The 14894-nt window shown below is 36.8% G+C and overlaps 1 protein-coding gene and 1 pseudogene across 1 annotated transcript; one reads left to right on the forward strand and one right to left on the reverse strand.

Annotated features, from left to right (window-relative positions):
- The first annotated feature begins 2145 nt into the window (after nt 1–2145).
- On the forward strand, nt 2146–5661 carry LOC137614903 (piggyBac transposable element-derived protein 3-like; annotated as a pseudogene).
- Nucleotides 5662–8605: 2944 nt separating this feature from the next.
- LOC137615279 (uncharacterized) lies at nt 8606–13905 on the reverse strand. The gene is made up of 2 exons (XM_068345008.1): nt 12819–13905; nt 8606–12416 (listed from the first exon to the last, which is right to left on the reverse strand). Exons 1-2 carry the CDS (start codon nt 13417–13419, stop codon nt 8971–8973), a joined length of 4047 nt encoding a protein of 1348 aa, XP_068201109.1. The 5' UTR covers nt 13420–13905; the 3' UTR covers nt 8606–8970.
- Between the last annotated feature and the right edge of the window lie 989 nt (nt 13906–14894).

Below are 14894 nucleotides of genomic sequence, written 5' to 3' on the forward strand. Positions count from 1 at the left end.
TCAGATAATACTAGTATGGCCAAATATTTCTCGTTTATCATTTCTCTTATCATCTGAATAGTTTTATTACCTACATATTGTATATTTACGTTCTTAGTAACCATGATCAGTATTTTCTGCAAGTCTTTTTCAATTCCAAGTCATAAGCATTGCAGTCTCTCGAATCTACTATGTGGTTACTTGGTTTGTTTAACTTTGTGCAGTTAATACACTTAGACACTGTAGAATTACACTCCTTGGTGGAATGTTTTCTTGAACATTTCCCGCAAACTTTATCATCATTCTTAGACTTGCAATATTTTTCAAGATGTCCATACCTCTGACGGTGGTAGCAGCTAATCGCGTGGTATCTATCACGTATGTTATAAATACCCCATCGTAACAAAACGTTGTCCCCATTATCATGAGTAGCCCTCCGAACTTCAGGATCACATTTCAGCACATAGAGGGTAGTCCCACCTGAAGCATTTTTATTCAGGACTACACTCCTTTTCTCTTCTATATTCTTGATTTGGTCCAAGCAACAATTTCTTTGAATGAAAGCATTTACTATATCATCTTCATCATTGTACACATTGCATATCATTATTTTTGGCTTTATTTTTCCAATTTTTATTGTTTCAGTGTCTGCAACCAATGCCTGAATTTTGTTTGCAGCCTCCTCTCTGATCATTTTGTTTGCAATGTTTACAACAATATTTCCATTTGATGTTGACCTCGTGTTAAGTATAGGAATGTCTTTTAAGTGCCTGTTCAACCTCGTGTTTTCTTTCAATAATTTTAGTTGTATTTGTTGATTTAATTGCCAACAGATTTTGTTCCTTAACTTTGTCAGCAAATGTCATTTTCTCCGGTTTTTGGGTCCATCAATAACTGAAGTGTTTCCTTAATTGATTCCATATTCATAGCAAGATTATCAAGTTTCTCAGTGAGGTCAGTAGTCTGAGTGGAATTTGCTGTGTGTGCACTAATGTCCGCAAGTTTGTTTTCGAATTCAGCGATTCTTGTGTATTGTTCGGTCGGGGCCTCTTTTCTTATATTCACATCTTCCTTCCATTTTGTTATATATAAATTGGCTTGTCTGGCTTCACCTACACAGTGTTGGCATAACAAATCTAGGTTCTTTCGTTTACCATCAGTAGTGCCTGCCACTACATACACACATTTCTTATTATTGAATTTATTGTAATCACATCCTATCCATTTTTTCTGGTCTCCCTCCGTGGTTTCATATATGAGGCAGAGATAGTTAGGGACAGACATAGTATGCTGTTTCTTCTCACTTAGGTTTCTCCATAAGATTAACTAATATCTTTTCAATGATATTCTAAGCAAGAAACAAAAGCTAAAACACAACTCAGACTGAGAGCTGAACGGAGCTCGATGCAAAATACGTTCACACCACAGCGGCTCAACTGCTAAGGAAACAAAAATACATCTGCTGTTAGACTACTATCAGCAACAATCAAGGACATCGAGCATCTTAAAAGTGGGACTCTATTGACTCAACAAGAAACAATCAAGTTATCTAGTGGTGACAAAAAAACAAAAAAAACAGCAACAACAAGGCTATGAACTGTTGAAGAATGGCATGATCAATTATGAACTTGGAAAGTTCATGGTATGAGAACTAGAGGAGTACTATGCACTGGTAGTAGCTGGGAAAACTGTTTATCTTTTACACGGTGGAAACTGCATTAAGTTCCAAAGAAATGCAATGGAAATGCTAGTGGTTGAGGAGTCAGAGGTTTTCCAAGATTTTCATGAGAAAGCTGATACCCTTATTTACTACCATATCCTGAGAGAAGGGAGAAACATGGGCATCAGGTCTTTTGGCACAAATGTAATAGTGATACTGGCAAATACAGCGGAAAAACTACCCGCAGAATCACAGATAATGATGAATTTAGAGCAAGGAAAAAACAGCAGGCATATCAACATTATAATTATCTCGACCTCTAGAAGAACACAGCAAAGTTTGAGTGAAGCTGAAATGGCATGTCATACCTTGACAGGATGCGACTTCACATCTGCAATTTATAGAGGAAGCGGGGATACAGTCAAAGCTTGAAAAAGACTCGAATGCAGTGCAGGAATTGAAATCTATGTTGCATGAAGACATGAATATGAAGTCAATCATTCGATATGTCTGTGGTATACACAAAGAAAGAAAAAGGCAGTGACGTTACCTTTGATTGTTTCATTAAAAAGCCTAGAAGTCTCAAAAATCGTGTAAGACAAGTGAAAAAGATCAACTGTGCTTCATTGCCAGTGTGTGACAAAGCATAGAAACTTCATATTAAAGATGCCCATTATGTCAGCATTCTGTGGAAAAGGGCAGGTTCAAAATATCTAGGTAAAGATATTAACCCTTTAACGACCAAATATCCAAAGAGGGATCTCTAAAACATCTATTTTGTGGCATTCGTGGTGAACAGGTTTATTATTGTATGAAATTGACTCTTTGGCAACTCACAGTTACACTCCTCTGCTCTTCGAATCAGCCAATCACAAGCTGTCTGTCCTTCTCATTAAGACTATAGGGCGTTCAGAAGACACCTCGGTCATGCTGTGGTTGGAAAAGCGAGAAGACCTATTGCAGCTACCTCCATGGATTCGGCCCCCGCGCCCAAACCTTCGTAATCATGGTAAGTACGCAGTGACTTTGAGATAGTGAAGCCTAGTGATATGCTTACCTTTTGATGTGGATTTGAAGTGCTTTAGTGTTATGAAGTGTAGCAGTGACTAATGAAAAAAGTATAGATCCCATTTGGGATACTTTGGTTGAGTTAAGATGGACCACAATCATCCCACGTGGGACCTTTTGGACTGTAACGGTTAAACCAGCCAATAGAATACAACACCTAACATTTATAAATATTTTTAACATTACTTCTAGAAATAATAGTGATGATTTTGAAATGTTAGGTTCGTGTCCACATAAATTATTACTTTACAAGGAATTGAATGATAGGTTTTTGTTAGTCAAAGTTACATTTTTTTTTCATTACATGAACTTAATTGTTTTTTGTTTTTGCAGTCTCACAGCTGTATTTTTTATGGGCATCGCAATGCTGCATTGCAGACTCAGGATCGTACACCATGGGTAGCCCCTGACGATGCTGAAGGAAGTTATGTTGATGTGAGCCCTTTGGACGTTGACAGTGATGACAACGGCCCTACCTATATTCCTAAAGAAGGCCTTAATCAGGAGGATGCCTTTGACCCTCCGACCTCTAGAGGTTAGTATGAGAGAGAGAGAGAGAGAGAGAGAGAGAGAGAGAGAGAGAGAGAGAGAGAGAGAGAGAGAGAGAGAGAGAGAGAGAGAGAGATGAGAGAGTGCGAGAGAGAGAGAAAAAAATTGTTTGCAAAATTGTTTTTAAAAGTCTCATTATTATAAGGGTTCTTTAGATTTTTTTGCTATTTAAATAGTTTTTAAACAATGGGTACTTTAAAATTTTATTTATTTACTTACATACTCACTGACAGACACATGCACACACATGCACACTCATGCACACATGCAAGAACACTTGTTTGCACACACAAGCACATATGCATGCACACACACATGTAGACCCATATGGACACACAAAAGCACATATGCATGAACATACACATGCACACATGCATGCACACACACGCACACATGCATGCACATACAAGCACACATGATTCATTTACTGTTTCACTAATGTTACTTTATTCTGGTTTCAGCTCACAAGGTCACTGTTGTTGTCCTTCAGGAGATGCCTCTGGAAGAGGAAGCTGAGGTTGAGCCTAAGAGGCCTCGTGCTGATGAATGAAAAAAGGACTACATTGATATCCAGGCCCTGCCCAACTTCATTTATCCACAGCCAGACTTTTTGAGGGAACCTTATGTATATTTTTCCCAGTTCTTTACAGCTAAATTGAGGGAACACATTGTGTTCCAATCCAACCTGTATTCAAGACAGAAGGATGTAGGCAGCAAGTTTCCACCTGTCAGAAGAGGATCTCGTGGTTTCCTTGGCTTCATCGTGTACATAAGCCTGGTTCCTCTCCCTAGCATAGGCTTCATCGCGTACATAGGCCTGATTCCTCTCCCTAGCATTATCGACTTCTGGGCCATGAAGACCAGGATTCCTCAAGTTGCAGACTTCATGTCCAGGAACCGCTTCAAGTTAATTCAATCTTCCCTTCACTTCACTGACAATAACCAGGCAGCAACCTCACAAGATCAGTTCTTCAAGGTGAGAGTCCCTTTCACCCAAGGTCACCAGAGAGTTCCTGAAAGTTCCCGAGACTCCTATCCACTCCATTGATGAAGTGATGGTCGCCTATAAGGGCACAAGGGCTGGTAATCTTCGCCAGTAAGTACCTAAGAAGCCTGACAAGTAGGGCTTCAAGTTGTTCTGACACTCCAGCGTGTATGAATTTGTGCACAATATTCTTATGAACCAAGGGGAGACAACCTTTGTGAGCCACCATACTCTGTTATCTGAAAAGCAGAAAGCCATGTCTGTGACTTCAAAGTTTGTTGTCACCTTAGTCAAGACCATCAAGCACCCCAGTCACTCAGCAGTGTATGCAGATAACTACTTTACCAGTATAGTGTTGGCCAAGTAACTGAGATCGCAGTATGGATGCCGGTATGTGGGCACTGCCCGGGACAACAGAGTTGGTCATCCTTCCCTGAAGTCTGTGAGAGATGAACAAGAAATTGACACAAAGGGGCACATTGGACTACGTCTCTTCTGATGGCATCCTTGTTGCAAGATGGAAGGACAATAGGGTTGTGACAATCTTGTCCACTGATGTTGGTGTCGAGCCCATGGGTACAGGGGAGCGGTACGACAGGGCCCTCAAGAAGAAGGTTCCCATTCCTTGCCCATCTTTCATCCAGATGTACAACAATCGCATGGGAGGCATTGACAAAAGTTACATGTTGACACACCTCTACAAGACCCCCTTCAAAGCAAAGAGGTACTACATGAGGCTCTTTGCTTACCTCCTTGATTTGATCATCTGCAACAATTGGATTTTGTATAGGAGGGATTGCTTGGCTTTGCATACTAACCCAAAGCCCCTCAAGGACTTCCGTCTGGATATCTTCGATTGGCTCAGAAGCTTCAAGACATCAACCTTCAATATCACCAGGAATTCTCTTGGCACCATAGATTTCACTTTGCCAAAAAGGGGCCAACGAGCAGTTTTGCCAAGTGTAGAGACACGCCAGAGTGCCACTACCCTACACATGCCAAAGCATGTCTCTATGAGACAACCTGCAAGTACTGTTCTGTTGCAGGCCATATCCACAGATCCCGCTGGATGTGTGAGCAGTGCAAGGTGCATTTTTTTACTATTTTTGTATTGTATTGTATATTTTAATTCATATATTAATTAAATTGTCAAGCCACCTCTGTGTTTCTGTTATACATTGGAACAAAAAAAAGGAGATTCATCAATAATAATTATATGATTTGTGGGCGAATCAACATTAGTATAAACTGGAAAAAGTTTATCGTTAAGGCCCAAAAGATCCCATATGGGATGAGCATGGTCTGCCTAAACTCGCCCAAGGTACCCATATGGAATACTTTATTGCATGCAATTATTTTGCTAATTTTGATTTATTTTTAAATGCACAGGAGTAAAAAGATCTTGTATTTACCAATATGATAACATACTAAAAGGATTTTTTAAAGTTTCCCATAAAACCTAGGGTGGACTTTAAAAGGTTAAACTTCTTGACTATGGCTGCCAAGAAAACGATGGGCACTTTAAACCACTTTGGTGCTATGGAAATTGCCTACCAGAGTCGATTGTGAGGAAATATATGCAAGAAGATTAGGAACAAATTCTGGAAGCTGATGTTGCTTTTGATGAAATAGAATCTGGAGAAGAGAACTGGAGGGAAATGAGTGAAGATGAATATGACAGCGATTAACTGGGATGTTCGAAACCTTGGAATGTAACATCATTGCATCAATTAGTTAAGAAAATGATGACAAAGAATATAAATAGAGCCATGCAATAAATATTCTATCAATTTCATCCAATACAAGTAATTTGGTCTTTTAGTTAACATAGTATCAGTGTGTGTTGATAGATTTATATCCGGGAAGCCAGAATGTGTACTGGAAGTATCATTAACAGAATGTGTACCGGAAGTAAAAGGGTAATAATGGGTTTCTGGCAAGGGGGAAAGTAAAGTGTAAAATTTCTGGCATTGGTGTTTTAGTAATTAAGAGACTGTAATCTTTCAATTGCACAAAGTTTCATCCATTCTTCTCTTCGCATGATTAACCATGTGTTTTGGAATCCCTAAAAACCTTTTGTCTAGGGTGATGTACAAGATGGAGCTTCTGACATGATCATTTCTGGGGCCCAGTCCATTCACCTGACAAATTAAAATTGGTTTCATCCATTCCTCACAATATATGAATAATAGTCCTCTATAGGCGGGAGAGTCATTATGGGTTTCTGGTGGGGGGAAAATACACGGTAAAATTTCTGACATTGTTGTTTTTGAAGACACGAAAGTGTAATCTTTCAATTGCACCAAGTTTCATCCATTCCCCTCTTCCCATGATTAACCTTGAATTTTGGACCCCCTAAAAACCTTCTGTCTGGGGCAAAATACTGGCATGAGCGTTTCTGAAGCCTAGTCTATACCACAGACCTATTAGAATTGGTTTCGTCCATTCCTCACAATACATGATTAAAGAGAATTTTGGAAGTCTTAATACCGTCTCCGGGCCTACAGGGTACGGCCAGCCAGAAGTCCATTTCACTAAAGCACACATAAAGTCCTAACAGTTAAGATACCCAAAACGTTTCCTCTCTTCGCATGATTAAAGTGCCCATAGACGCTGGTCTATGTAGCCTTCGACGATGATGCACTCTACCCCAATTTCCTCTTAGATACAAATGGGGGTTCTTATGACAAGTTGCCTGTGAATTTTTTTTTCTTTAATATTTTACAAGGTCATTATAAACCCATTACCTTTTGTGAACTGTATTGAAAGGTATGGTCTACTGGTTCACTTTACTTACCTTATAAACGTATTTATTTATAGCACCTACGTAGCTTTTATCTTGATATAAGTTAGCCTGGTCTTTTTCAAACAATTTTAGTGGCTAGTGAGAGGGCCAAACAGCTCCAAGAACGAAGAAGGTACCCTAACAACCCCCAATGAAGAAATTAATTGAGTTAATTATAAAATTTATACCTTAAGCCAATCATTGGGAGACCAAAGGCCATTCAGCACTATTTAATTCAAATGAATCAGTCACACCCATACAATCACACCATTTGGTGACATTTTACCCTAAAAAGCCAATAACCCCCATTTCATACAATAACATCTAAATTTGAAATAAGAAGTGATACAAAGGAGTAAATAAATAAATCAATAATATTTAATGCTCGTGATATAACCTTAATACTTTAAGTTAAGGGTATTACGATTTTCCCCCAATATATCTCTTAAAAGTTTGTCCTGGAGTAAATGTGGCCTCCTCTGAAGATTAAAATCAGGAGAATTCACTAAAATATGTTTATTATCCATTGTCACTCTAAAGGTATTACAGAGAGGGCCTGTCTCCCTTTCCCACTCTTCATTAAAAAATTGTGATTTGCATATACATGGTCTAGTTAAAATGATGTTATCCCTCATACTTGTAGAATTACAAGATGAACATTTATCCACCAAAGGGTGGATTTCTTTCAATTATTTATTGGTCGTCAGTTCAAACCATCGACACTGCCACTTATTCCAAACGAGCGAGCTCTGCTCTGTCAAATTTGCTCGGTGTGACGTCAGAAATGGAGAAACCGCGAGCAACGCTTCGCACAGGGCTTCCCTAATGTTTAGCGAAGTATTAAGGCTTGGCCTAGTTAGGGTCTGCCCAGACGGATATTCGTCTTCTAATAAAGGGATAAAGCTGTCACACTCATGACATGCCGTCACTTACGAATATATACATCTGCTTTTGCATATATATATATATATATATATATATATATATATATATATATATATATATATATATGCATATATATATATATATATATATATATATATATATATATATATATATATATATATATATATATATATGCATATATATATATATATATATATATATATATATATATATATATATATATATATGCATATATATATATATATATATATATATATATATATATATATATAGATGCAAACACATACATACATGCATACACACATATATATACACGCACATATACATATTATATATATATATATATATATATATATATATATATAGTATGATATATATACTTGTCTATCTATCTATTATTATTATTATTATTATTATTATTGATATATATATATATATATATATATATATATATATATATATATTATGACGGGCTTGAGTGAACCTTCTTACCTGGTGGCTAGGTTTGGGGATGTTACTGGTCTGTTATCACTCAAGTTATCCTTCATAAATTTAAAATATCACCACCAACAAAAATATTATTCTTTCTGTCTGCTTCACTTGTTGTTTTAACCACTTTTAATTACCTCTTAATTACCTCTCCAATCCAGCAGGAACTTAAGTAAACACTAAAGACAATCCGTAATTTAATACTTAAATAAATAAACTTAAATTCCAATATAATTACTTTCACACGTAATATCACAAAACACAAAAACAATTATAGTAAACAAAAGAAAGAGATGTTTTCAACACTGCACTAAATAGTTCTCTGAAGAAACACACAAATTACAAGTGCAAAGAAGGCTAAGGAATGCAAATATCTGTATGACTAAGTTAAGGAAAAGAAACCAAGGATAATGTAGAATAGTTAACATAACTGATAATAGATGGCGTTGAACATTAAACACCCGATATCATATTTACACTAATAATTTTTTTACAGTTTTTTCTAATAATTATGACGTTCCGTCATAGATCCTCCCCCCAAAGAGCATCCTACTTAGGATGGCTGGGATGAGAGATAGCAGGAAGTCTGGATAATGCGTCGGCAATTTTGTTTTGATGTCCTGGGATCGCACGGAGCTCAAGATTATATCTTGTGAGATAGTACGACCAACGTAACAATTTGTCGTTCAGTAGTCGTGATCTATCCAGGAAGGTTAAAGGTCGATGATCTGTATAGACGATGACCTTGTGGTTGCATTCTAAATATGGAGCAAAGTGACGAAGAGCAGCTATGATGGCAAAAAGCTCCTTTTCTATGGTTGCCCATCTAATTTGTGAACCTTTGAATGAGCCTGAGAAATAAGCTACTGGAAACAAGTAGTCCAGTGGTGGCTCATGTCCAGACTTGCAAGCTGATGACATCTGTAGAAGTACTGCACCGTATCCCGAATTGCTTGCATCTACCTGGAGTAAAAAATCTTGATTGAAATTTGGGGCTTTAAGAATGGGTTTAGATATAAATACTCTTTTCAAATTATTAAAGAGCTGTTGATGCTTTTCTTCCCAATAAAAAGAGATCTTTGGAGATGTTAAATTATATAAAGACGCAGTGATTTCAGAGTAATTCTTAATAAAGCGAGAATAGTATGAAGTCATTCCTAGAAATGATTTTAACTCTTTCTTGTTTGTTGGAATTGGATAATCAAGTATACTTGCAATGTTCACGTCTTTGGGCATTATACTTCCACCTCCGATGGTATGCCCCAGATAAGTTACCTTAGCTCTCCCAAAAGCACTCTTGGCCAAATTAACCGTTAACCTTGAAGATCTGAAGCGATGGAAGAGTTCTTCGAGGGTCTGCAGGTGTTCGTCCCAGTCGTCACTAGCTACCACCACGTCATCAAGATATACGTAAGTGTCTTTCATATTTCTTATTACCTCTGACATCATCCTTTGAAAGGTGGCAGGAGCATTAGTTAAACCAAATGGCATGACCTTATAAGAGAATAACTCAAATGGAGTTATAAATGATGAGATTTCTTTAGCTGATTGAGTTAGAGGTACTTGGTAATAGCCTTTCATTAAGTCTATCCGTGTAAGAATTTTCTTATTACCAATGCTATCAAGGATATCATTGATTCTAGGTAATGGGAATGAATCTTTTACAGTTACCTTATTTAACTTACGATAATCAGTACAGAGTCTTAGTTGATTATTAGGTTTAGGTACTAGGAGACAGGGTGAAGCCCATGGTGAAGTGCTTGGTTCTGCAAGGTCATTATCTAGTAAATACTGTACCTCTTGTTTCAACGAGTCCAACTTCTTGCCTACCATACGGTAGTACGTCTGGCGTATGGGAGTAACACCTGACTCGATGACGATATCATGTTGAATGGTTTGACTTCTCTGCAAACTGTCAGAACATACTTCATGAAACCTGGAGAGCAATTGTGATAGTAATTTTCTCTGAGAAGATGGTATTCCTGTAAAATAACTGGGCAAGGATTTTAGAATTTGACTGTTGGTGTTGTCTTTCCAGTTGATTAGTTGATCATCGTCAGGGAGAACCACGAGCAACTCTGAGGAAGATTCCTCCAGTGGTAGTATTTTCTCCTCAGGAGAAATTGAGAGATGACTTACCATTTGAATAGGTGCTTGATATGCCTTCAACAAATTCACATGCACTAGTTGCTTTGATCGTCTACGATCAGGAGTAGAGAGAACATAGTTTACCTTAGAAATTCTTTGAAGCACTTTGTAAGGTCCCATAAATTTTTCACGTAAGGGGGAACCGGGTATGGGATGATATACAAGCACCTCATCTCCTGGCTGAAATACACGCAGCTTTGCCTTTTTATCATACAAGCGGGACATCTTCTCCTGGGAATGCAAAAGATTGGTATTAGCAAATACATGAAGTGATATAATTTTATCCTTTAGCTCCTGTAGATATGACAAAATGTTGGTAATCTCTTCTTCCTTGTTATGAATTAGATTTTCCTTCACCATACTGAGAGTGGTTCGGGGCTTTCTTCCGAACATTAATTCGAAAGGGGACACTCCAGTGGACTCTTGTGGTACACTTCTTATAATATACATCAGAAGATCAATATCTCTATCCCACTGTTCCGAAGTTTCCTGCATGTACTTCCGAAGAAGGTTTTTAATAGTTTGGTGAACTCTTTCCAGAGCACCGTTACTTTGGGGATGATAAGCAGAAGCATATATGTTATGAATATTGAATTCTCTCATAGCTTGTTGAAAAAGCTTACTAGTGAAGTTTGTGCCTCTATCACATTGCAATGTCTTTGGAAATCCATAGGTTGTGAAAATTTTGACAAGTTGACCAATTATAGTTTTTGCATTTATATTTTTTATTGGCACTGCTATGGGATATCTCGTTGTTGGGCAAAGAACAGTAAGTAAATACTCATTACCTTGCTTAGTCCTAGGCATTGGGCCAACACAGTCTATGATAATCCTCTCAAAGGGAAACTTTGGTACGGATATGGGCTGAAGAGGAGCTGGTGGAAGTCTCTCATTGGGTTTGCCAGTAATCTGGCAATGATGACATGCTTTAATAAATTGTTGAATGTCCTTCTTCATCCCAGGCCAGAAGAAGTCTTCAGCTAAGGTAGAGTAAGTCTTGTTGACCCCAAAGTGGTTCACATGAGAGTGGGCTAATTCAAGAAGAGCTGGAACTAGAGAGAGTGGTAGAACCAGTTGATGACAGTCAAACCATGTTGTGGTTGCTGGTGCTTTGGAGGACCTAAAATGTCGAAAAAGCAAATCATTATCAAGATAAAAGTAAGGAGTTTTGGGATGATCATCTGGCTCTGCAACTTTCTTCCAAAGATCCTTAAGAACAGGATCTTTATTTTGCAAGTCCTTGAAATTTGATTTGGTCATATTTATAAGGTCTAATGTCTTCTCTACTCTATTTCCACTATCTATAACAATTGGTTTAATTGATGTCATTTGAATAACAGCATTATTTAATTTATTTGATTCATTTTCTATAAGAATATCAGGATCAGATACTACTGGATTAACAATGGCCCCTGCAAGATCATTACCAATTAAAAGCTGGATAGATGAACAAGGCAAAGGATCTCGTGAAACTGCAATTAAAACATTACCTTGATAGTAAGGACACTGTAAATTCACCTCTGCCAAAGGCATGGATTTGGTGGTACTGAGGTCCGAAACAGTAACATACTCATGTCTCAGTTTGAAGTCCTGTGAAGGCAGAGCTACCACACTTTGGGAGGATCCTGTATCTCTTAAGCAAGTAACTGGAATACCATTCACGGTGCCTTTACAAGTAAAAGGTTTGAAGACGTCCCCATCAAGTTCTTGAGCAGCAACATGAAAAGTTTTCTTATTATCCTTCCTATTAGGGTTCGGAGAATTCTTTCCAACATCAGACTTCTTGCACGAAGGATTAGGACAGTTCTCTATGTGATGCCCTTCCTGCTTACAGTAGGAACAATATGCTGTGGATGATTGAGAAAAAGTAGACTTATTAAATGGTTTAAATGTTTTATGAATCAAGTAGTAATCATCAGCTAAACTGGCTGCTTTCAACAAGTTGGTTTCTCCCTTTTCCAGAATGAAAGTAGCAATGTTACCTGGCAATTTCCTAATAAACTCTTCCATTAGAATAAGATTTTTTAAGGATTCAAAATCTGAAACACCTGTCTTTTGCAACCATTTTGTAAATTGCCTAACTTTGTCACTGCAAAATTCAACAAAAGTTTGTGAAGGCATTTTGTAAAAGTGCCGGAACTGTTGCCGATAACCTTCAGCTGTGATGGCATAAGCATCTAAAACTGCCTTTTTAATCACACCATACTCCTTTACTTCAACCATCTGAGAGATTACATATGCTGCCTTACCTTTGAACTGATTTCTGACAACCATTACCCATTGCTCCTGAGGCCACTTCAAGGTTTTAGCAGTGTCTTCGAACGTTGTAAAGAATACCTCTGGGTCCTTTTCATCAAAATCAGGAAGCAGCTTTTTAGCTTTGAGTATGTCGAACTTACTGGGTATCTCTCCATCAGTTTTCAGCTTAATCTGTATATTTGCCGACTTCTGTTCTTTTTGTATCTCTAGTTCAGCCAATTTACACTTGTGTTCATACTCTAATGCTAATAGTTGCTGTTGCTTTTGAAGTTCTAGTGCAGCCATTTTCTGTTGTTCTTTCTGCAATTGTAATTGAAGACGCAACTGTTCTATTTTCGGATCTATTCCAGGGGTGGCATATGCTCCAGTAAGGGAGCGCAACTCATCGATGTCCTCATCATCATCTTCAAAGATTCCCTCATCTATGAAGAATTGCAGGATTTTATCAATAATAACAGCTTTCACATATTTTGGATCGACCTCAAGATCACATCTCTGGGCTACAGACAATAATTCCTGTTTCTTGGCATAACGTAAAGTTAAAATTTCACCTTTTATATCGTTCATAAACTTCTCCAAATTAAACGACATTCTGAAGGATTACCAAAAGTAATGTTAATAGAGAGATTATATCAATGCTTTGTATTCGCACTAGGTTATGCCATTAATTTAAATATACACATTTGACACCAAAAATAAGCTAAATGTCAGTCAAAAATAATGAAGTTTACAACAATTTCAAGACAATTTTAAAGAGACCGCAAATAGAATACACAGTCTGAAAATGGATTAACTGAAATTGGATGGCCAACATAAAGGCCGAGATCAATTAGTGATCGAAGGTCTCACTATAGCACACAAACATGATATCTAGATTAGCACAATATGCATGTAAGAAGTGTTCATGGCAGAAGAGAACCTTGATTTTGGCTCGTAAAATAAGGCGGGAGAAGAAGGCTAAGCATAGCACAGAACCCAACCAATTAATATTTGATTACTAGTATATCCTTTATTTTACAGATACCGATTTTGAGTGAGAGAACCATTCAGTGTACGTGTGATATGAAATGCTGGATTGGATTGGCAAGAAAACAAAAAAGAAACAATAAAAATACAAATCACTTTCATAAACAATGCTCTCGAGTTTCTTTATACTTTAATAGTCACAAACAAAAAGACTAGATCAACCCAGGACAGGCCCCCACTTATGACGGGCTTGAGTGAACCTTCTTACCTGGTGGCTAGGTTTGGGGATGTTACTGGTCTGTTATCACTCAAGTTATCCTTCATAAATTTAAAATATCACCACCAACAAAAATATTATTCTTTCTGTCTGCTTCACTTGTTGTTTTAACCACTTTTAATTACCTCTTTTAATTACCTCTCCAATCCAGCAGGAACTTAAGTAAACACTAAAGACAATCCGTAATTTAATACTTAAATAAATAAACTTAAATTCCAATATAATTACTTTCACACGTAATATCACAAAACACAAAAACAATTATAGTAAACAAAAGAAAGAGATGTTTTCAACACTGCACTAAATAGTTCTCTGAAGAAACACACAAATTACAAGTGCAAAGAAGGCTAAGGAATGCAAATATCTGTATGACTAAGTTAAGGAAAAGAAACCAAGGATAATGTAGAATAGTTAACATAACTGATAATAGATGGCGTTGAACATTAAACACCCGATATCATCATATTTACACTAATAATTTTTTTACAGTTTTTTTCTAATAATTATGACGTTCCGTCATATATATATATATATATATATATATATATATATATATATATATATATATATATATATATATATATATATATATATATATATATATATATATATATATATATATATATATATATATATATACAGTATATGCACTGCTTATAAATGATTAATACTCGCAATTAAGGTTGATCTTATAGACGAACCAATTAAATATAAGTTCTAAATTTCAAATTATGCAGTGTACTGTATTATAACATATATCTTAATGAACCATAATCGCAAAACATACAGAAAAATAAGCTCTTCCATGACAAAGTTAGATCTT

Source organism: Palaemon carinicauda, chromosome 21, assembly GCF_036898095.1.
Source record: "Palaemon carinicauda isolate YSFRI2023 chromosome 21, ASM3689809v2, whole genome shotgun sequence".
NCBI lineage: Eukaryota > Metazoa > Arthropoda > Malacostraca > Decapoda > Palaemonidae > Palaemon > Palaemon carinicauda.